Genomic DNA, 20,694 nt, shown 5'->3' on the forward strand with positions numbered 1-20,694 from the left:
TAGCTACGCTATACAATTCCCATTTCCTGCTAAGAATATCATTGAGCTCAATGGGAATAAGTGCAAGTAGATTAACGCCAACAGAACATTGTTTGATTTCTGTCAACAGAGTCAAATCAGAGACGGAATAAACATGCACCGCTAGAGCCGACATGTTTACAGACTAACTGATAACAAATACAGTGTTTTGGATATGAGGGCAGAATTTCGAATTTTTCCTTCATCAGCTTCTGAATTTGGTGCACACACACGAACACATAAATACATGCTCACGGGATTCAACCAAACTCACAGACAGATGATGACACAAACTGCAGATTAACTTGTTCATCGATGGACCACATTTAAGACGCCTACTAGTGCTACTATACATGCAACTTAGAGCCCCAGAAGATGGCAAAACACATTCAACATCCTCAATAATTTTATCTTACCGAATGTAAATTACCTTAAATGTGATGAACAGCATCTACGTACATGTACAAATGTACGACGGTCCCTTAAATAATATCCTTTTTTAACTCTTGTCAGTAAATACATGAGGGACAGTGGTTGTCATTATAAGGGAATTTGAAGGCAAATTAGTTAGTATGTAGCACCACATGGAAAAAAAGGCTTTTTAAACATTTGTTTATAATATGGGTTTTGTGCATTTACTTTTGTTGCTGTGTATTCATCCATCTTTTTCATCTTAAAATTCTTGTTGTAGCTTATTTAACTTTAGGTTCTTCATAATACAACAACAATACAACAAAGTGTTTAAAGCAAAAGTTCAACATTTTGGGAAATACATCCTTATGCTCTCTAGTGGAGACAAATGAGACGATTGATACCGCTCTTTTATGAGAGCGGTATCAATCTTCTCATCTCTCTGCCAGAAAGCTAATAAGCTAATTTCCCAAAAGTCAAACTCTTCTTAATTCAATTTAGTACATTCAGGGATTTTGCTGCTACAACCTGACTTGATCTGGTATCTTATAGCTAGTAGCTTATGGTGGCTAATGTTAGCAAACTTGAGTTAGATACTGCTGCACTACACTACATACTAGCATTTACTATTATCCTGGACCTTTCATTGTGGCCTTTTCTCAGCAGACATTTTGACTTGTCGTAGCAGGAGAAACACAGTTATTATTAACACAATAAATAATGGCTCTGTTCTATTCAAGTGTCCCAGTCAGGGGCATCGGACTGGGGGGAAAAATGGGACTGAGTATCCAGTGAGGAGGGCCCAAAATGATGCTAGAATGAATAGCTGTGGATGCGGGGAGGGGCCCATAGAAAATGCCTTTCTACAGGGCCCAGAATTTTGTGCTACGCCTCTGGTCCCAGTAAAAGTTGTGACAGTGTGACAGCGAGCTGGCATACACATTAACAGGACCCTGCAACTGAAGCAGCTAAATGAAATTCAGCCATCATTAATTTAATTATTTACACCTTTGATATTCCTACTGTGACATGTCAAAATGGCTTCTGTTAAAAAGACCTATGACTGCTGCTCAGCAACTGTTACGTGGACTCGCTTTAAGGCCAGATGTTTTTTTCCAACCTATTCTGTTCATTTCTAAACATGGAAATTACCTTTTTTTATTAATAATTTGCTTGGCTTGTAAATTATTAAGGGTACTGTCCCCCTGCAAGATGAGGTAGTACAGTATATTGGCAAAATGCTCAGATTTGAACAAGAAAAGACATGGATAAAGTCAGATGACATGAATATAAAAATGGAAAGTTGGTGGAAAAGTTGAGAACAAAAGGGTGTTGAAAGCAAACCTCAAATGCAAAAGTGAAAAGAATGTGCAGCACTGACATTCAAATACTTACAAAAACCTAAAATAATAAATGACATTTTGTGAGTAAAAAAACAAACTTTCACATCAATTATTTTACAAAGACTCGGATTTCTAATGCTGATTTACTGAACACATATAAACCTCAGCTCAGTTAATGCCCCCATTTACTGTATCTGTTACTTAGTCTTGAGAAGCTGTTTACAGATGACCATACACTTATTCTGACATTTATGAATTCATCACGTTCTGCTGTCCTGCTGTCTGTGTGGCTTCTCCTCACTTCAGCCACATGCTGTTTTCACAAACCGTTACCAGGCACAGTTGAAGACACTTTGCTCTGTTTGCTCCTGCAGTCTGAAAAACTGCAACGCACAAAGTCGATGAAAGCGCTCAGAGACGAGAGAGTGCAGCGGCTCCCTCCTCGCGGCTACAGAGGCCTAATGAAAGTTACTGACGTGACACTTGACGTCGTCTAAGCTCAGGACCGTCCCCTGGTCGTTGTTGTTGTTGTGCTTCTTATCGGAGCAGCGACACAACTTGTACTTTATCACCTGAGAGGGTTAAAAACACAGCAGGTCACCACGACAACCTGCCTTTAATGGCCTAACAAAGGAAAAGAGTGATAGATGGTTTCTGATGAAATATTGAGGTAAAGTATCCACAATGCAATTTAAAATGTTTCTAATTATTTGGATTTTTCACATTTTGTTCAATTAAGCATTTAATTATATTTTTTGAAAGTTTTAGTTCCCAAAATGAATGTCTAAATGCTGTTTCAAAGCCAAAGGAAACAACTTTGTTGGGAAAAAAAACTGTCTCCTCCATGTTTCTCTATTTTTGTTGGTCTACATGTAGTCACATCTAAAACTGGTGGAATCTGCCTATAAAATATGACCACGTGTTCATTTTATAGCTCCCCTAAAGCTGCGAAAACACTCACATTCCCAGACAAAATACAGACTACATGAACTCAACGTCCTCAATGACCAAGCAGCTACAGCTCTGCATGAAGTAAATACTTACATGCAGCAGGATTATTCGGTAACACTTTACTTGAAGGTATCTACATAAGAGTGACATGACACTGTCATGAACACAGTCATGACACATGAACCCTAATCTAACCCTAACCCTAACTTGTCATGACAAAAACTGAATGACACTTACTAAAAGAAGCGTTATGTCATAAACATTTATGACTTGTTTAAAATGTTTATGACACGTTCATGACTGTCATGTCACTCTTATGTAGATACCTTCAAGTAAAGTGTAACTGATTAGTCTTCTATCTAATCACTTTCCTGAAGAAGCCTCACCTCATAAAGGTAGTCAAAAAGCTCCAGAATGGTGAGTATGCTTGCTCCGATAAAAAGTCCCATCTGACCACCGATATCACCTGGAATAATAAGATGCAAGCTGATGAAAAACATCATCTACCATAAAGATAGAAAAATAATCCGTCTACATATATAATGGAACTAATGTACCTAAAAGTCCAGCCACTTCATAAGCCTTCTTCTGTTCAATAGTTTCATAGTTGAGAGCCTCAAAATAGATGTCTAAAACCAGAATATTCTCTCTGTGAAGACAAGCAAGCAAATCAAAACATTAATATTCCATTGTAGTTAACATTTACCCTATTGTTGTTGCATTATTAGTATGTTCCCTTTAAAATATATATATATATATATATATATATATATATATATATATATATATATATATATATTTGTATGAATTAAATATATAATATGTATGGGTAATTTCTTTCTTTTATATGGTTCTTTAATTCCTTTAAAGCAAAATATATATTGCATAAATATAATAAGGTTACAGAAATAATGCTATGTAAAAAAGTGGAAACATAACTTGTGCAATCTTGCGATAAAATATATTTATGTATCTAAAAAATAAATACTTAAGAGCATTGTTTGCATTTTATAAAAATGCAGATGGTTGATACGTACTTAATATAATGCTCAGATTTGTTGTATTTCTTGGCCAGATATTTAGCGGAGGCCTTGCTGGGGATCTTGACGAAAGACAGCTCTTTGCTGTATCTGGTCATGTTGCACGGCGTCTCACACACACAGAAATCATTGTCTTTCTCCACCAGGAAGTCTGCAGGGAAGAAAACCAGAGCTCAGTTTGACCTTTTGAACAGATCAATGCGGCTGATGTCATAGGATGATATGTGTGTGTGTGTGTGTGTGTGTGTGTGTGTGTGTGTGTGTGTGTGTGTGCGTGTGTGTGTGTGTGTGTGTGTGTGTGTGTGTGTGTGCGCGCGCACGTGCGTGTGTGTGTGTGTGTGTGTGTGTGTGTGTGTGTGTGTGTGTGTGTGCATGTGTGTGTGTTTTGTATCTGTTCCTTAAAGATCCAGACCAGACATGGACGAAGCCTTTTTCTTACCAAGAGCTGGGTCAGCACATTCTTTGTACAGCTCGGGGGTGCAGTAGGGAGCATCGCCTGCAGCCAAAGCAACACACACACTCACAGTACAGTCATTTTACACAACATCGCCGATGAAACTCTGATACAACACACAGTAAGTAAAGCAGTTCCTACCAGGCATGTGCACCATGCGACAGTTGCAGTTGTCCACCAGGTAGCGTGTTTCACAGTCGATGCGACAGGCTGTGATGCTGTAACTGTCAAAGAAGTCTGAATCCATGGCCGTCACCTTACAGTCTCCCCAGGGAGGGGGAAGATATATCAGCTGCAACAAACCCACATCACTTAAACAGCAGTTTCCACACTTCTATATAGTATTACTGACACTTGTTCGTTTTAAAAACTGAAAATGAAGGAGTTTAAAAGTAAATTAAAGCAAATAAAGAACAATCATCCATGAATCAAAAACAGGATGCTGCCAGTTATAGAAAAATAAATCATGCAAATACAAGAATAACAGCTAAATCAAAGTTGTATTCTATTTAAAACGACTTTAAGGATAATTCTGGTTTATCGCAACTTAGATCATTTTCATTTTTCGTCTTGGCTATTTATTCCTCTCAGTAAAAAAATAAATTATTCACCAAGTTAATTCCTGAGATCTAAAAACAAAGCAATGTTGCTAAAAAGAAGTCCAACAGGAGCAGTCAGCCAATCATACAGGCTTTAGACTGTTGGGTAAACCTATTTAACAAATATACATGTATAAAGATGATGAACAGTCTTTACCCTCTGTTCCTGGCAGGAAACAAACGTCTGAAACCCGGGCGCTACTCCAAACCCAAGCTGGTCAATGAAGGACGGCTCGTCCTGACTGTGGATCTGAACTTTGACCCCAGCTTCAAATGAAGTCTCACCTGCAGGAAGTCAAAGAATGTTGAATCAGAGCAACACATCGGGAAAATGCGTCTCACTAATGAATCCAGACACTTAGCAGAGTTTTGTCTCTTGAGTTCCACACTCTACATTAACACCTGCCCAAACACACTGTGACAGATTTGCCAGCCTCTGAATGAAGAGAATGATGTCCCTCTCACCTGTTTCTCCCCAGATAGGCAGGTATTCATCCTGCTGAATATCCAGCATGAGCTCGAGTCCATTACTCATACCTCCCTTGTTGGTGATTAGGGGAGGGCGTCCATTACCACCGGCGTTAAAGGTGTAACACTTCCCGTAGCGAGTGAAGACCTGAGAGAAATCATAAGAGAGATTTTTTTTTTATTAGCTCTGCAATACTCCAAAAAGGTTTCTTAACAATGCTTTTCCACTGGGGGTCAGTGTTTGACTTTATTTATGATATGTGTGTGAACATGTGTGTATACGACAGAGAGAGTGTGAGAGAAAAGGAGGATGTGTGACAGAAGGAGAAAGAGGTTAAAGGAGGAGAGTGAAAGAGAAAAAAACAGAAAGAAGAGGGGAAAAGGAGGTCTTCCTGTGAGGTTTGTGGGTTACACAATCAACCCAGTGAGGTGATGGAGACTGGCAGACTGGTGATTTAACATTCCCTCTTTATGGCACTTTATAATGGACATGATGTTACCATGGAGACCAAGCATTCCTGCCAAAAAGAATGTAGCCTTAATTTTTAAGGAAAGCCAAGACACAGATGTTAGATTGAAAGCTGTGTGAGATATCAGCAAAAGCCCACATAGCATGTTTAAACAGCCATGAGTGCACGATAGTTAATAGATGGATGAATAATGAGCTTTCTTTGGCAAAGAGTTAATCTTGCATTAGAGCATTTAGTGTCACATGAGTCACATAGCCCATGCAGGGAAAGAGTGGGAGAGCAAGGAGCAAAGGAGAGCAGGGATGTAAAGTGAAAGAGACAGAAAGAGAGAGAGGGAGAGAGAGGGAGGAGTTTAGCTGCTAACGCTCGGAGCAGGCTATTGTTCAGTGTTATGGCACGGAATGACATATCTATGATTAGAAAGAACAAACCAACCAAGTAATTGTTGAGAAAGAGTTTGGGTCCTGCCAAGGGCAATTTAAACATTTCGGCTATCTATCATGTTGTAAAGTCAGTGAGAGACTGCTGGTTGTAGAAGCAAGACATCAATCTGAGTGGGAAAAAACATTCAGCGCCATCAAGAATGGCAAATGAAATGCAAGGCAAGCCACAAACAATGTGTGCACACATTTAGACTCATACTGACGAACCTGTAGGTGAGTGTTTCTTAGAGAGGAAATGTTTGTTTCACGTGAACAAGACTTAACCCTTGTGTTGTCTTTCGGGTCACCGGGACCTGTCCAGTTTATTTGACGTTTTGTATTGGCCCGGCGTTGAGCTTCGGGGTCCCCCCCCCTCCCCGAAGCTCAACGCCAGGCCAATACAAAACGTCAAATAAACGTATAGTTAACCCTTATGTTAACTATATGCAATTACACAAGACTTAAGAGTCTACAGGTATGGTAGCAGCTCTGTGAGGCTTAATCCCCCCCTTTCCAACGTCAGAATTAGGGGGGGCTGTGTCCGACCATTTCTGTAACTTTCCAAAACCAACAATCAACACTCACTTCATGCCATGATTGGCCAGCTGTGTGGAGATGAGAAAGGAGTCAGGGTTTGAACTTGTCACTTAAGCTCTCTTTTTTTATTTGTTACACAACTACTGTATATCATTGTCATTTCCCATGTGAACAACCGATGGCAACACTGTGAATGTCTTCCACAAAGACTGTCTGAAAATGTGCGATGGTAACCCACTACAGTATTTAAACTACGGTAATTTTACCCACTATTTAGCATTTGCTAATTGCACTAAACACAAAAGTACAGCTGGCGATATTTGGTTATAAACCAAAGTGTTTCATAAACCAAAGACAAATAAAAATGTTGACCTGATGCCAGTGCAAGATTAAGTCATGGAATCACCAACATTTTTGTTTATAATTCATCTTGAGGGGGACATGTATGTCTGCATCAAATTTCATGGCAATCCATCTGATAGCTGTTGATATATTTAACTCAAAACCACAAATGTGAACCTCATAGTGGCAATAGATTAAAAGTCAGAGGATTGCCAAAGTCATTACGATTCATCCTCTGAGGACCATGAATGAAATTTAATAGCAATCCATTTAGTAGTTGTCAAGATAATTTGGTCTGGAGCAAAGTGGTGGACCGACTGGACGACTTTGCCATCCCTAGAGCTAAGCAGCTAGCATGGCTAACAATCATCCAGTAATTACACTCTTGGTTAAACCGTCCATTCTTCCTTTTCTTATCTTCTAAGATTATTTGTTTGGGGCTTTTTGCCTTTAATTGATAGGAAAGCTGTAGATATGAAAGGGAGGAGAGAGAGGGGAGATGAACCCGGGCTACTGCGTTAAGGACTGAGCCTTGGTATGGGGCACACACTCAACCAGGCGAGCCACCAGGGCACCCCTCTTTTCTTCTCTTCTTTCATCAACCTGCTGCATGTGGCTTTCACTGCATATTCATTCACACTTATTGATCTGTGAACTCTGCTGGCTTGTTAAACAGCTGTAAGAGCTAACCCAGCTGTCAGAGAGGCTCTGCCCTTTCTCCACAAATGAAAGCATAAATGTGTCAGATCATACAGTGGCTGCACTTACTGTACTTCATAAATAAATCAATCATTACATAAATGTAAAATCCATGTGTATGACGTGAGCATGATGTTCCCCAGCATCTTGATCGATACACAGAAGTGAGGTGATGCCGGGTAACACTTGTTCTCTGCCTTGTGTTGAATAGCTGATGTGACAGAGGTTGCAAGAATGAAAACATCAAACATGCATAATGCACAAAGTCTGCACAGCATGCATATTGCGGCTGCTTGTTATGATGAGGAATGAATAAATGATTGTACACATATGAAAAAGGTTTTCTGCAGCAAAGATCATATGGAACATGAGGGAAGATTTGTGTTACGACAAAGAGAAATTCTGACTTCTGAAAAGTGAAAGTTTACTTTACCTGTTGTTAATTGTAACATGTTTACGCTTTTACCATTATAAAGGTATTCCACGGAATTTAATACATTACTTACTGACTGCAGTTTACACAGGCTATAATCTTTAAAGCTCTATGATAAATAAAGCTGTCACTCACACACAATTTCCCCATGTATTGAAAAGCACTCAACAAAGCTCTGCTGTAATTAATCATTATGCATATAATTATACATATCCATTTTCAGAGCCACATCAGATTTGAAAGAATCTCTAAATCACAAATCTGTGCACTTTCCCATCCACTTAGCCAAGTCTTGCAATCCTTGAGCTGCTAAAAGATGTCTCAGCAGGGCAAGTTCAATCCATTAGTGCTCTGTTGTTTTATGGGATTGTTTTCAAAGACGTTAAAGTCGTCTCCGTTAAGTGCCAACACTTTCACTGTTATTATGTCGTACGCTTAAACAGCTATCACTGGGAAAATGCTATTTAAATGCAACAGCGAGCAGACAGCAGCCCACGGTGACCAGCACTAAAGTACATCCACATTTGTTGCATTCTATTGTGCCGCTTGTGTCATTTGACCTGGAAAAACTGTACTGGGTGCCTTTACACATGCATAAACTTCATGAAATAAATAAAGGGATTAATATTAATAAGACTAAGAGTTGAGTTTACGGCCATGCCAGCGGCTCTGTGGGGCTGTTCTTAAGGGCGCTGACACAGAGAGCCGATTATCGCCCGTCGGACCGTCTGGCGAGGTCGGTGACTCAAGTCTGTTCGGTGTGTTCCGTGCCGTCGTCTGTCCAAGGAGCCTTCGGCCTTCATTTTGGCCGACCCAACATGTTCAGTCGGAGACAGGGCAGTCGGGACTCACCCGGAAATGGCGAGCGGATGAGCCTCTCAAAATCTGACGAAAATCTTTTAAACTGACCTTTGTCGATCTGAAATGAAGACAGATTCAGCAACTGCATGGCCTATTTCTCGCTTAAAATGTTTTCAGAAACATGTTTCAGTGAACTATTTTAGTACAATATGAGATCGTATTCTGAACAAGCCGCCATGACAGTCTGGCTGTGAATTTCCGTAGAAAAAAGACCCACGTGACGCGTTCGTCCTATCAGCTGCCGGTTTTCATTTTCTGGGAAACAATACAGAGAAGCGCCGCTGCTGCTGTGGAGAAGTATTACGTTTCGCGCACGCGCAGAGCGTACGCTCAAGTTGGCGTCGCCTCAGTGAGTTTTGAGGCATTTTTTTGGACCTCGGGGACCCGACTGATCAGTCCGACTGCCTTTTCTGCCGACGGTCGGCCGTCTGGTTGGTGTGTACATGCTGACAACCACATGCTAATATGCTGATGTTTTAATGATGTAAAACCTCACATGAGCAATATCATAGTTGCAGGTGTGAATTTGGATATCTGCTAACAAAAACTTTTGTTTACATTTCCAAAGAGTGTGCTTGAGGTCTTATTTATTCACTTAAACCCTTATCCTCCTCCTCCTGATCAGATTTTTTAATATCTGTACCAAATTTCATGGCAATCCATCCGATAGAGCTATTTCACTGAAAACCAAAAATGTCATCCTCGTGATGGCGCTAGAGGAAAAGTCAGGAGATCACTAAAGTCTCTGGGAACCATGAATGTTTGTACAAAACTTCATGGCAATCCATCCTATATTTGTTGAGATATTTCAGTCAACAACAGACAGCATGATTATTCAGATAGCCTGCCGTGAGTATTAAAACCAAAGGAATTCAGCAAAACTACAAGCCAACAAAGCCAGTGTAGACTGGTGACCGATTGCAGTTTACACTCTTTTTGATGGGTGATTTTGGAGTCAGATCACTTACGTTTGCAGCACAAAGGTAAAAATAATTCAAGAATAAAAGCATCAGAGCCAAAGCATTTCCCTCCTCTGTTTAATTCTGAATTAATAGCTGACTCACCACGCTAATAAACAGTCTTGCGTGGTAACAAAGAGCCTCTCCAAAGAGAAAATAAACTATAGGCAGAGGATTGAAAGCCAGAGGCACAGTGGGGTTTGTGTGTGTGTGTGTGTGTGTGTGTGTGTGTGTCTGTGTAATAATGATGCCCTGATCATGGAATCAGACCCTGAGTCACTGGTTGTCAAAATAAAGAAGAAGAATAGGTAGAAGTGAACCGCAGGGCCCCTCTGGGAGTATGGATAACTAAAAGGCTTTATACAGAAGCTCTTTCTCTTAATTAGAGAGAGAAAACCAAAGGCCCTCCTGTACTGACAAAACACTACTGAGATAACAGCTGCATGAATATCTGCCATCTTTGTGGCTGTAGCTTCAAAATGGTCACGAAAGTGAAAACCTACAAATGACTGCTTTACAATCACATTTTTTATGTTTATGTTTGTTTTTTTTTAGCCTCATTAGCAGAGTAGCTCTAAGGATGGCTGTCGGTCTGTTGAACGGTCAGTCCAACACTTTGGACCAGACTGAAATATCTCAACAACTATTGGACTGATTGCCATGAATTTCTGTACATACATTCATGGTCCCCAGAGGATGAAGCTCAGTGACTCTGGTGATCCCCTGACTTTTCCATTTTTGTTTTATTTAAATGTTGCTATGCAATTCGCTGCAGACATTCAGGGTCCCCAGGGGATGAATTGCAATAACCATGCTGATCACCTGTTGCTGATTGCTGATTCATCTAAACTTAGCACAAAAAGTAAAGAAATTTGTGTTTGGTAGATTATTTCTCTGTGGTAACAATGCTTTACATCTTATAACGTTGGAAAGCCTGTTTAGTTCCCTTTCAAATGGGCCCCATTTGTAAGGAACATGCATTTGTAGGATGAGAAGCAGCGCTGAGTATGTGGGTTGCGCCCATGAAAAATTTCCAAATTTTCTCTGCCAAAGCCAAACAGCTTATTTTGCCATTGACTCGTTTGGTGTTTGGTGGATTGGATGATTCTGCCTACGGCAGTTGGATCATAGGGTCAAAGTGTGGAGAACGCTATGCTGATTGCTGCACCGATAGAGTAACACCTTTTGATGGAGGCAGTGTGATGGTGTGGGGCGGCATCTCCCTCACTGGAAAAACGAGGCTTGTCATCATTGGAGGCAATATCAATGCAGAGAGATATAGAGATGAGATTCTGCAACCAGTGGCAATCCCATATCTCCACAGTCTGGGACCGAACTCTATCCTCCAAGATGACAACGCTCGCCCCCACAGAGCAGGGTTTATCAGAGACTACCTCCAGAATGTGGGAGTGGAGAGGATGGAATGTCCTGCCAGCAGTCCTGAACTCAACCCCATTGAACACTTGTGGGATCAGCTTGGGCGTGCTGTTCGTGCCAGAGTGACCAACACAACCACGTTGACTGACTTGCGACAAATGCTGGTTGAAGAATGGGATGCCATCCCACAGCAGTGTGTGACCAGGCTGGTGACCAGCATGAGGAGGAGGTGCCAGGCTGTTGTGGCTGTGTATGGTTCTTCCACACGCTACTGAGGCTCCTGTTTGTGAAATGAATAAATTGTTAAATTGCCAATATGTCTTGTTTCTTCAAACTTCAATCATCCAATCCACCCAACACCAAACGAGTCAATGGCAGAATAAGTTGTTTGGCATTGGCAGAGAAGATTTGGCAAATTTTTCATGGGCGCAACCCACATACTCAGCGCTGCTGCTCATCCCACAAATGCATGTTCCTTACAAATGGAGCACCATTTGAAAGGGAACTAAACAGGCTTTCCAACGGTATAAGATTCATTGCCAAAAAAGCATTGTTACCACAGAGTAATAATCTACCAAACACAAATTTTCACAAATGTCAACCTCATGGTGGTGCCAGGGGAAATGTCAAAGGATTGCCAAAGTCATTAGGATTACTCCTCTGCTGAACATAAATGTCTTTACAAAAATTTCAGCTATAAAAAACTGCTTTTTGCTTTGCTGTTTTTAGCAAATGTAGCCAAACAGGAGTATAGTGTATTTGTTGGGAAGTGAAGCTTTGTCTACACAGCCAATTTATCCTTCAAATATTTGACTAATGTTCTGCAGAACTGTGAAGAGACTGAACAATTGTATTATTTTCTGGAGGTCAAAGTCAGAATAATGAGTGAGAATTGATCATGCAAATAAAGACCATCAAGTCCAGAGCATTGACTGTTGGGTGACACCTTTGGGGCGGTGCAGGCTGCAGGGCAGGGCAGTGTAATGATCACCTAATCAGTTCGGACGGCCGGTCCTCCTGACCTTATTGACAACAGAGGAGAAAACCGGGGACATGATGTTACCTAAACTTTTCCAGTGCTTCAGGAAAATGAGTCTGAAATCAGTTTGAATGCCAGAATTGAATATTTCTAGGAAACCATTATCAGTCTCTATCATACTTTACCCGCTGCTTTATAGATGAAATATCGTAAACACCTCCTCCGCTGTTGTGAGGGGATTTTCTATCTATCATATTTGGGATTTCAACCACCAGCTCCCACACAATAGAAATATTTCTTTCCCTCCTACATTTCCTTCCTCCCTGGTCTGCAGCGCTCTTCCCTCCCTAGTGTCTCCTGAACTATGATGTTCTTTTCCCTGTGGACTCTCCATCTCCTGCCCCACTTCCCTACCCACCCCTGCTTCATTTGATGAATATTTCACAGGCCAGTAGAGACAGTCCTCCTCCTCTCTCATCTTATTCTCAGACACCGTCCGGGCTCTCAGTACCTATCACCTTCAGAGACGATAGTATCATAATGCCGGGTAAGGGGCACCTCAGGTGACCGGAGGAGAGCGGGGAGCATATCATATGAAGAAATATGGAAGTGTGTATTCAGTAAAGTTATATATGCCTCAGAGAACTGCCTCTATCTAAAAATCAGGACTGTGCTGACTTTAGCACTATCATGGCAGAGTGAATTTAAGATAGGGGTTAAACCAGGCAGGTGTCATAATGTAAGACTGCAACATCCAGCAGGTGAGAGATGAGATGAAGAGGTTGTTTCATTAGTAACAACATATGACCCATTTAGAGCGGGAACAATTAGTTAAATTAGTTAGTCAATCAATCGTCAGAAAATTAATCTGCAACTATTTTGATAATGATTAAATTGCTGAAGTTATTTTTCTTCTATGATATTAAATTTAACATCTTTGGGTTTTAGACTGTTTGAAGACGTCACCTTTTAGCTCTGGATAACTGCAATGAGCATTTTGCACTATTTCTGGCCTTTTATAGACCAAATGATTAATGAATAAATCCAGAAAATAATAGGCAGATTAATCAGCAATGAAAATAATCTGATAATATCAGAATGTGACACACATTTTTCATATAATTTAGATGGATGTTGCACACTGGGAACCAAATCAGCAGAGAATTAAAGAGAGGCCCTTGCTGAGGAAAACAGAGAAGATTCACAACATAATAGCCGATCAGAGCCTGCGGGGCCACTATTTGTCTCTGAGGACAACTAATTGTTGGTTTAATGCAATCCCTGGTCTCTGTGGTAGATGGACGTGCAGTGGCACCACACACTGAGAGGAAATAATGCCCTGAAGGATTTCTCCCACCTTCTATTCACCAAAATGAAAAGAGAGTGACATGATACTTTCAAATTCCTCCAGTGCAGGAGCCTCTTGGTGAATAATGGAAATGGTCTTGTGAATTTGGATGGGGGACATACAGTAAATGTCTTAGAATTGTCAGTTCACATTCATTCACAGCTGTTCAATTTTCTATAGAGGCTCTTGCAGTTAGCTGCCTCCCTTTAATTCTCTCCCAAGTGAGCAAAAGTAGAGTGAGATGGTAAATGGTTGCTTTGGAGGACAAAGACATTCACTATCAGCCAGTTATGTGATGCCGTTATAGAGTTAATTTTAATTATATAATTATATATAAAATTAAATGGCAGTTTAAAAGTACTTGCACTGCTTGCAAATTGTGACATGTAACATTCATCTCAGCATCATCACCCACTCTCCTTCCTCTCTCTCCATCTCTCCATATGGGATGTTAAAACCTCCTCTCCACGTCTCAATCGTTACTGTCGCCTACAAATCTACTGCCTGCCTGCTTATGCCAGTCGTGTGCAGAACCCATGCTCGGCAGGCAGGCAGAGAGACCATCACAGCAGCAACTACAGTAGCTGCCCTATAACTCTAATGTGCACCGCCCTCTCGTCATGCATAGCTGAGTAAACATCAATAGCCCCGGGCCCAGTCAAAGGGGCTGAGGGCACTTTAAGCAGACAGCAGGGTTAACTAGGATTAAATCCTTATGTGTCAAGTGCAATGTGTATCTTATGCAAAAGATATATGTATACAAAATGCAGTATGAGTATGTGCAATGCAAACAAAGGCATTAATAGAGTATAATAGAGTTTAAAATAAAGCAAGAAATGAATTCTTCATAGTAGCACCAAATGAAGAATGAATGAGACATGATTACATGAATTTGAGACTGAACACGACAATATGATGATCATAAATGAGGTGATAATGAACATGAAATCTGAAAATGAAATGGGGGATATACATAAACATACACATTGGATGCATTCTGGCCGAGGGGACAAAAAAATTTATTTGAATAAAGATGACCTGATATTGTGGCTAAACATACGGTCTCTATGGAAGGTCCATGTAAAGATGTCTGCCAGTCTGAGGAAAGAAACTTCTCCTCTGCCTCTCTAAAACGTTCAGTTTACTCGCCTTTCCCGACTTGGCGCGCGACAGTGTGACGTCATGGGAGCGCCGTAACTATTTATACTCGCGCGTGGTGGTCGCAACTGAGGAAAGGCTACCGACTTTTGCTATTTCTACGGACTAGAAGAAGAAGAAAAAGGTAAACAATAGCAGAACTGGCAGCAGCATTGACGTCAATGTCAACAGTGGCTAAGATGATATTTGGGCTGCAACAACGAATCGATAAAATTGATAAAATTCGATTATTAAAAAAGTTGTCAACAAATTTCATTATCGATTCGTTGTGTTGCGCGACACGCCACTCAGTCGCGGAGATTGCAATTGAGTTGAGTGCCGTGCGGAGCGGTGCGGAGCGGTGCGGAGCGGTGCGGAGCGGTGCGGAGCGGTGCGGAGCGGTGCGGAGCGGCGTGGAGCGAAAGAGAAGAAAAAAGAGCAGAGCGGGGGTAGAGGAAATACGGAGAGAGACCGGACCCTTAACGTTGTTCTGAAATACATGGCGGAGGCAGAGAAATCAGTACGACCTAAGTCATCCAAGGTGTGGGAGCATTTCACACTAAATAAATCAAAAACGTGTTAATTGCAAGATAAGCAAACGCGACATGGCATGGCACGGGCGCACCACGGTGATAATTCAGCACCTAACACGTAAACATGTTGGAGTCCTTGATGAGAAGGAAGGGAGTTCAACAGCAGGGTAAAGTCACTACACAATCCTACTGTTGTTCTGTTTTGAAGTGAGGAACGTAACGTCCCTCTTCTGGTGCTGGTGTGGTGTTTACTCGTTATCCAGCTGACTAGCATGACAAGCTAGCGTTAGCTTGTTAATAACAGTAGTAAAGCAGGACTAAAGACACGTTTTTATTCACTCGCCTTTTTTGGCCCATTAATTTTTCAATCTATTGTCATATATATATTCTGTGCTTTGTCCCATATCAGTTATTGTTGACATATATATTTGTGTGTGTTGTACTTTTTAATTTCATTTTAAAGTTCTTTTATAGCACTTGGTCATCTTAAGCTGTGTTTAAATGTGGTGTACAAATGAACTTAACTTGCACTTACTACAATGATGGTAATAATTTAATGAATAAGCTTCAAGTGAACGTGTGTGTGTGTGTGTGTGTGTGTGTGTGTGTGTGTGTGTGTGTGTGTGTTTTGTCTGTATCTGCTCTTTGAGTTACTTACCTTTACACAACTATTAACTAAAACAAGTATGTATTGAGTTGATGTAAATCAATGCTTTTTTGTTTTTTTATCCGATTCATCGATTAATCGAAAAAATAATCGACAGATTAATCGATTATTAAAATAATCGTTAGTTGCAGCCCTAGATGATATTGGAGTCGAAGAACAGCTGCTTTTGAGCCTGCTTGCAAGGAAAAGAAGAAAAAGAAGGTAGAATGTTTGTCCTTTGAATAACGGCAGACATAAATATGGTGAGTTCAATATCCTCGTGAAACAAATGAGGATGATAGATGAAGAGAAGCACTTTGAATACTTCAGAATGTCTGCACAACGATTCGATGACCTACTTCGTCGGATCAAGCCTTTCATTCACCATAAAAGAGCTCATCTTAACCCAGTAAGTTTACAAGAGAGACTTGCAGTCACTCTGAGAAGCTTGCCCTCGAACTCGTCTATGCTTCCTGTTTCCGCTTTATCGTGCGCCGCTGAAAAAAATAGAGTGGTGCACGACATCTGGTCGCGCACTTTAAATCCTGGCGCGCCAGCGAGATCTACGTCATTTTGACGTCACACTGTCGCACGACAGGTCGGGAACGGCGACTGTAAAAAGGCCTTTAGCTTGAAATTTTCTAGGACATGGGCTCATTATTGAGTAACACGCTAATTATTCCAAATTATATTATAAACTATAATTACCGCCTTGCGGTTGTATGCCTCTGCCAACCAGTCAAGTTGCAGTTTACATCCATGTCTGTCTGGAGACAGTCCCTTAAGGTGCTCCTAAGATATCACGTTCATGAGAAAGGGACAGATGTATGAACAGACAATCCAAAATCATCTTTTTAATATCTGTGATGGATGTGGTGGTGTCAGATTGTATCACCTCAAAAATGTGAACGTGTTTGTAACTTTGAGTAATTAATAATATAGGGCTGTGAACCAATCAGGAGCGAGACTTTTGACTGCTGAAAGTTCAGAGACAAAATCGCTGGTAAAAGGTCCATTAAAGCACACTTGCTGTGCCTTTCGTTTAGACGGCGACGGCGTTTTTGAAGCTTAAAAACGCAAATGCTCCACCGTCGCGTTCCCGTCTAAAGGGTAAAAATGCACTATGCGAGTGTGTGTGAGTGTGTGTGTCTGTCACGTGTGTGTGTGAGTGTGTGCCGCGTGTGTGTGCTGCGCGTGTGTGCCGCATGTGTGTGTGTGTGTGTGTGCGTGCCGCACGTGTGTGTGTGTGTGTGCCGTGTGTGCACGCAGATTTCCCCCCCAAAACGCTTGTCTAAATGCGGAATAAAAAGTGAGAACGCAACGCCACTTTTGCGTTTTCACTTCAGATCGTTTCCGTCTTCCGTTCACCACAGACAAGATGGATTTCTATAAATTATCTCTATGAGCCTAATAATGATGGGTCATTTCAGGATGTGTTTATATTAGTCTCTAGAGTCAGATGATTGCATGTCCGTATGGCTGCAGAGCCCAAGACAAAAGGTCATCTGTGATAACATATTAGTAGCTGTAATACGGGGCTGATATATTTCTGGCTTAGAATGGGTAGATGTTTGTTGGTAGGTACAGTATGTGTGTGTATACTGTATCAATCAGTCTGTCTGTCTCTATAATTGCGATCATTTGAATATTTAAATTTTGTGTGCATGTCTCCTTGGTGCATGTCTAATAATATGCATTGTATAATAATGAGCCATAATCACCTTCTAGCAGGATGGAGGAAAATTCATTTAGGAAAGCCAAAAAGGCTGTCACCGAGCATTTCACCTAACACTTGGCTTGAACTCTCTAATGGCCCCAGAAGGCTCTTGAAATTGCATGTTTCACTTTGCACATTCATCCTGACATTCTCATAATTTACACCAACTTAAATCGATACCATCTTCACTCGCTTAATTAAATTGTAAATCATGCTTAAAATGACTAACTACTATTAACTACTTTTGTCTATGTCATCTGAAGCAGACAAAATAAGTTAAGTCAAGTCAGCTTCACAAAAGTCCAAGATCACTTTTCTCACAGACAGTGCTGCTGAGCGGCAGTGATGCCATTGTGCTCCTAATGTGTGCTGTGAGAGCTTGACAAAATGGAAACCTTCCTTTAAGACATGCTGTGAAACAGTCAGACGGCTTCCTCGGAAATAGCCACATAAATAAGTAAAACACAATATGTTCTATGGTGAGATGAAGAGCGTAAGTACGTATGGACATATGGTAATATGTCAAAGGGTAACAGTACACATACATGCAGAGATGCACATTGGGGATGCGCTGATGGATAATGCGTGACATTCATTTTCTCCATTCCCTCTGGAAACCCCTCGTAAAAAAACCCACACATAGTTCAGTTGCACAATAGAGTACTCATAGATTTATTTTAGAAATAGCGATATGATTCAACATCTGAGTGGCTGTGAAGAAGTAGGTGAGCTCCTCAGGGGGATTTAGCTGGGACCAGCTCGTACAGTAGATATGCCCAGGGTTGGAAACTGCACAGGAAGAGTCACTGTAGCCCCAAGCTTTTGTTTACCGGACAATTTGATCAACGGGGACTGCATCCCAACAGAGGATGAGGAGGAAGCCATCACCCTCATTAGTTAGAAAATATCAGAAGACAGATAGAGGTGCTGCTGGCGCAGAGCACCTTTCTGCTTCTTTGCAGCTAACAAACCCCTCTTCATCAACTGTCTTTCATTTTGCTATTCCCAAAATACCACCCAGCAAAGGTGGGACGAACCTCAATAATGAATGCATTCATTACGGGTCTCCTGTAACTTTTTGGTGCAGTTTAGAGGGCGGGAAAACTGTCAGGGGGGAAAAAAGGCCCTGCAGCTCTTCCCCTGGAGTGAACCTCCTCTGTGTGACAAATTTCACACTCTGCTGAGAGAAATCCGCTGAGGCTTTAGATTTCCCAGCCTGTCACATGCTGTTGCTGAATACCGAGAGATTAATTCATTTCGCAGATGGTGCATGTAAGCAACTCAGACTCCCAAACACGCAGCGTTCATGCCGTCACTACCTGCCCAATCTCAAAGTGACAAGGGAAGATTCTAGCTGGGAGGCAAGATAACAGTCAGCATACACAAAGGTCAACACGTCGCACAAAATCAAAAGAATCCTGTATGCAGTACATTCCTGCAACAGTTTGCTTACATGTTCGCAACATCAACTTAAAAGTGATAATATGTTGTGTTCACAACTTGTTTCCGCTGCCCCCAAGTGGCCAAAAGAACAAAACAATTATTGCAATAATGTACCATTTTTTAATACATTACTGCAGTTGCAGCAATCATTAAACAGCATATATAACTATATGCTATGCCATCTATGAGTCTTCTATCAATTAAATAGCAGAGCCACAGGGAGTTTTTATTAATGACTTTATTATGCTTTTCGCAGAAGCAGAGCTCGGACGGCAGTCAAAGTATATTAGAGTTATAAGATAAGTTAAAAGTCTTGGATGAACGTTTCTTTTTTTAAAAGCTACCCTCTGGCCACCTATGATTTTTGCTACTTCTATTTTGAAGGGAACTGGAAGAAAATATGTTTTACTTTCAAGAGGTACGAGCCATAGTTTAGCCATTCATTTTTGTGTTGTGCACAGCGTTTCAAAGAATCAACCCTTTTTTATTTGCCTCACGCTGCATGTGTTTCTTTGTTGGGAAATAAACACTCAGAGAGGTGGAATAGGCCACCCTGCTGTGTCCTGTCAGAGTGAGAAGGACAGCAGGCAAAGACACAAACAGCAAACATTTACTACACACACTTTCAGTCCAACTGAAATCACATTTATTCATCCCTTTCTGCAGTCAAAATAATGTCAACATGTTTTTTTATGTATAGTTAATAGTTTTTTATTTTTAAAAGGAAGAAAAAAGGTTGTTGGGAAAATATCTGATATGCTATTTTTTCCATCTCAATTGGCTGAAGGGGTGTGTCGGTATCTGTGTTTAATTGACAGCAGTTGGCAGGCACCAGCAGGGGAGCACAGAAGAAGTTATCAAACTTGTAGTTTACAAGCCATGGGTAGACAGTGTAGCAGAGGTATTGAAGAGTAAGGAGCACACCAGCATCTAAACAGACCAAAGTGAGTAACTTCCTCTTGTGTCGTATAGCAGGATGCGGTCCGTTAGTCAGTAGCCCCTTTTACACAGCCTGTTCAAGGCAGCGGAACGCATCTAATCCGTGTGAAAGTTACAAAGACGGAATGGGGGAGCAGAGTTGTTGCGCTTTTAAGCCGGCAGCGGAGGTAGTCACAGAGCCGTAATCAGCGCATAATGTTGCATAATGCATAAAGTAAAGGAGAACACAGGACAAGTGATTTACAGAGCAGATATGTATGCTGCTGTAGCAGATAAAATTCAATTTGCGTTGGACTTTAAATTAGCACAACCAGTTCACGCATATAGAAGGCCGTGCATTCAGGCTAACAATCACAAGTGCACTGTCAAATGAGTCACAAAGCAAGTCAAAAAAGTTGTTTGGCTTAAAGCTGGAAACAAACCCTGATGTAGAAGTCACACTTACAAGACAGAAAAGTTAAAAAAAAACAGAAAAACACTGCAGATGTGAGAGAAATGGCAGAACTATCTGAGGCCATTAGCAAAACATTCAAAAATAATTGGAAGCTGTTGAAAATCATTTCAAATA

At 41.0% G+C, this 20,694-nt stretch overlaps 1 protein-coding gene across 1 annotated transcript in view; it reads right to left on the reverse strand.

Annotated features, from left to right (window-relative positions):
* Positions 1–1,267: 1,267 nt before the first annotated feature.
* LOC116062239 (acid-sensing ion channel 1-like) overlaps positions 1,268–20,694 on the reverse strand; it is a 52,528-nt gene continuing 33,101 nt past the window's right edge. The window contains exons 3-10 of the mRNA XM_031316885.2: positions 5,282–5,432; positions 4,974–5,101; positions 4,359–4,509; positions 4,203–4,259; positions 3,761–3,914; positions 3,281–3,372; positions 3,110–3,189; positions 1,268–2,344 (exon numbers count right to left, since the gene is read on the reverse strand). Of these exons, the coding sequence (XP_031172745.1) occupies positions 2,231–2,344; positions 3,110–3,189; positions 3,281–3,372; positions 3,761–3,914; positions 4,203–4,259; positions 4,359–4,509; positions 4,974–5,101; positions 5,282–5,432 (927 nt within the window). The 3' untranslated portion in view covers positions 1,268–2,230. The remainder of the gene's footprint in view (positions 2,345–3,109; positions 3,190–3,280; positions 3,373–3,760; positions 3,915–4,202; positions 4,260–4,358; positions 4,510–4,973; positions 5,102–5,281; positions 5,433–20,694) is intronic.

This window comes from Sander lucioperca, chromosome 12 (genome assembly GCF_008315115.2).
Source record: "Sander lucioperca isolate FBNREF2018 chromosome 12, SLUC_FBN_1.2, whole genome shotgun sequence".
Classification (NCBI taxonomy): domain Eukaryota; kingdom Metazoa; phylum Chordata; class Actinopteri; order Perciformes; family Percidae; genus Sander; species Sander lucioperca.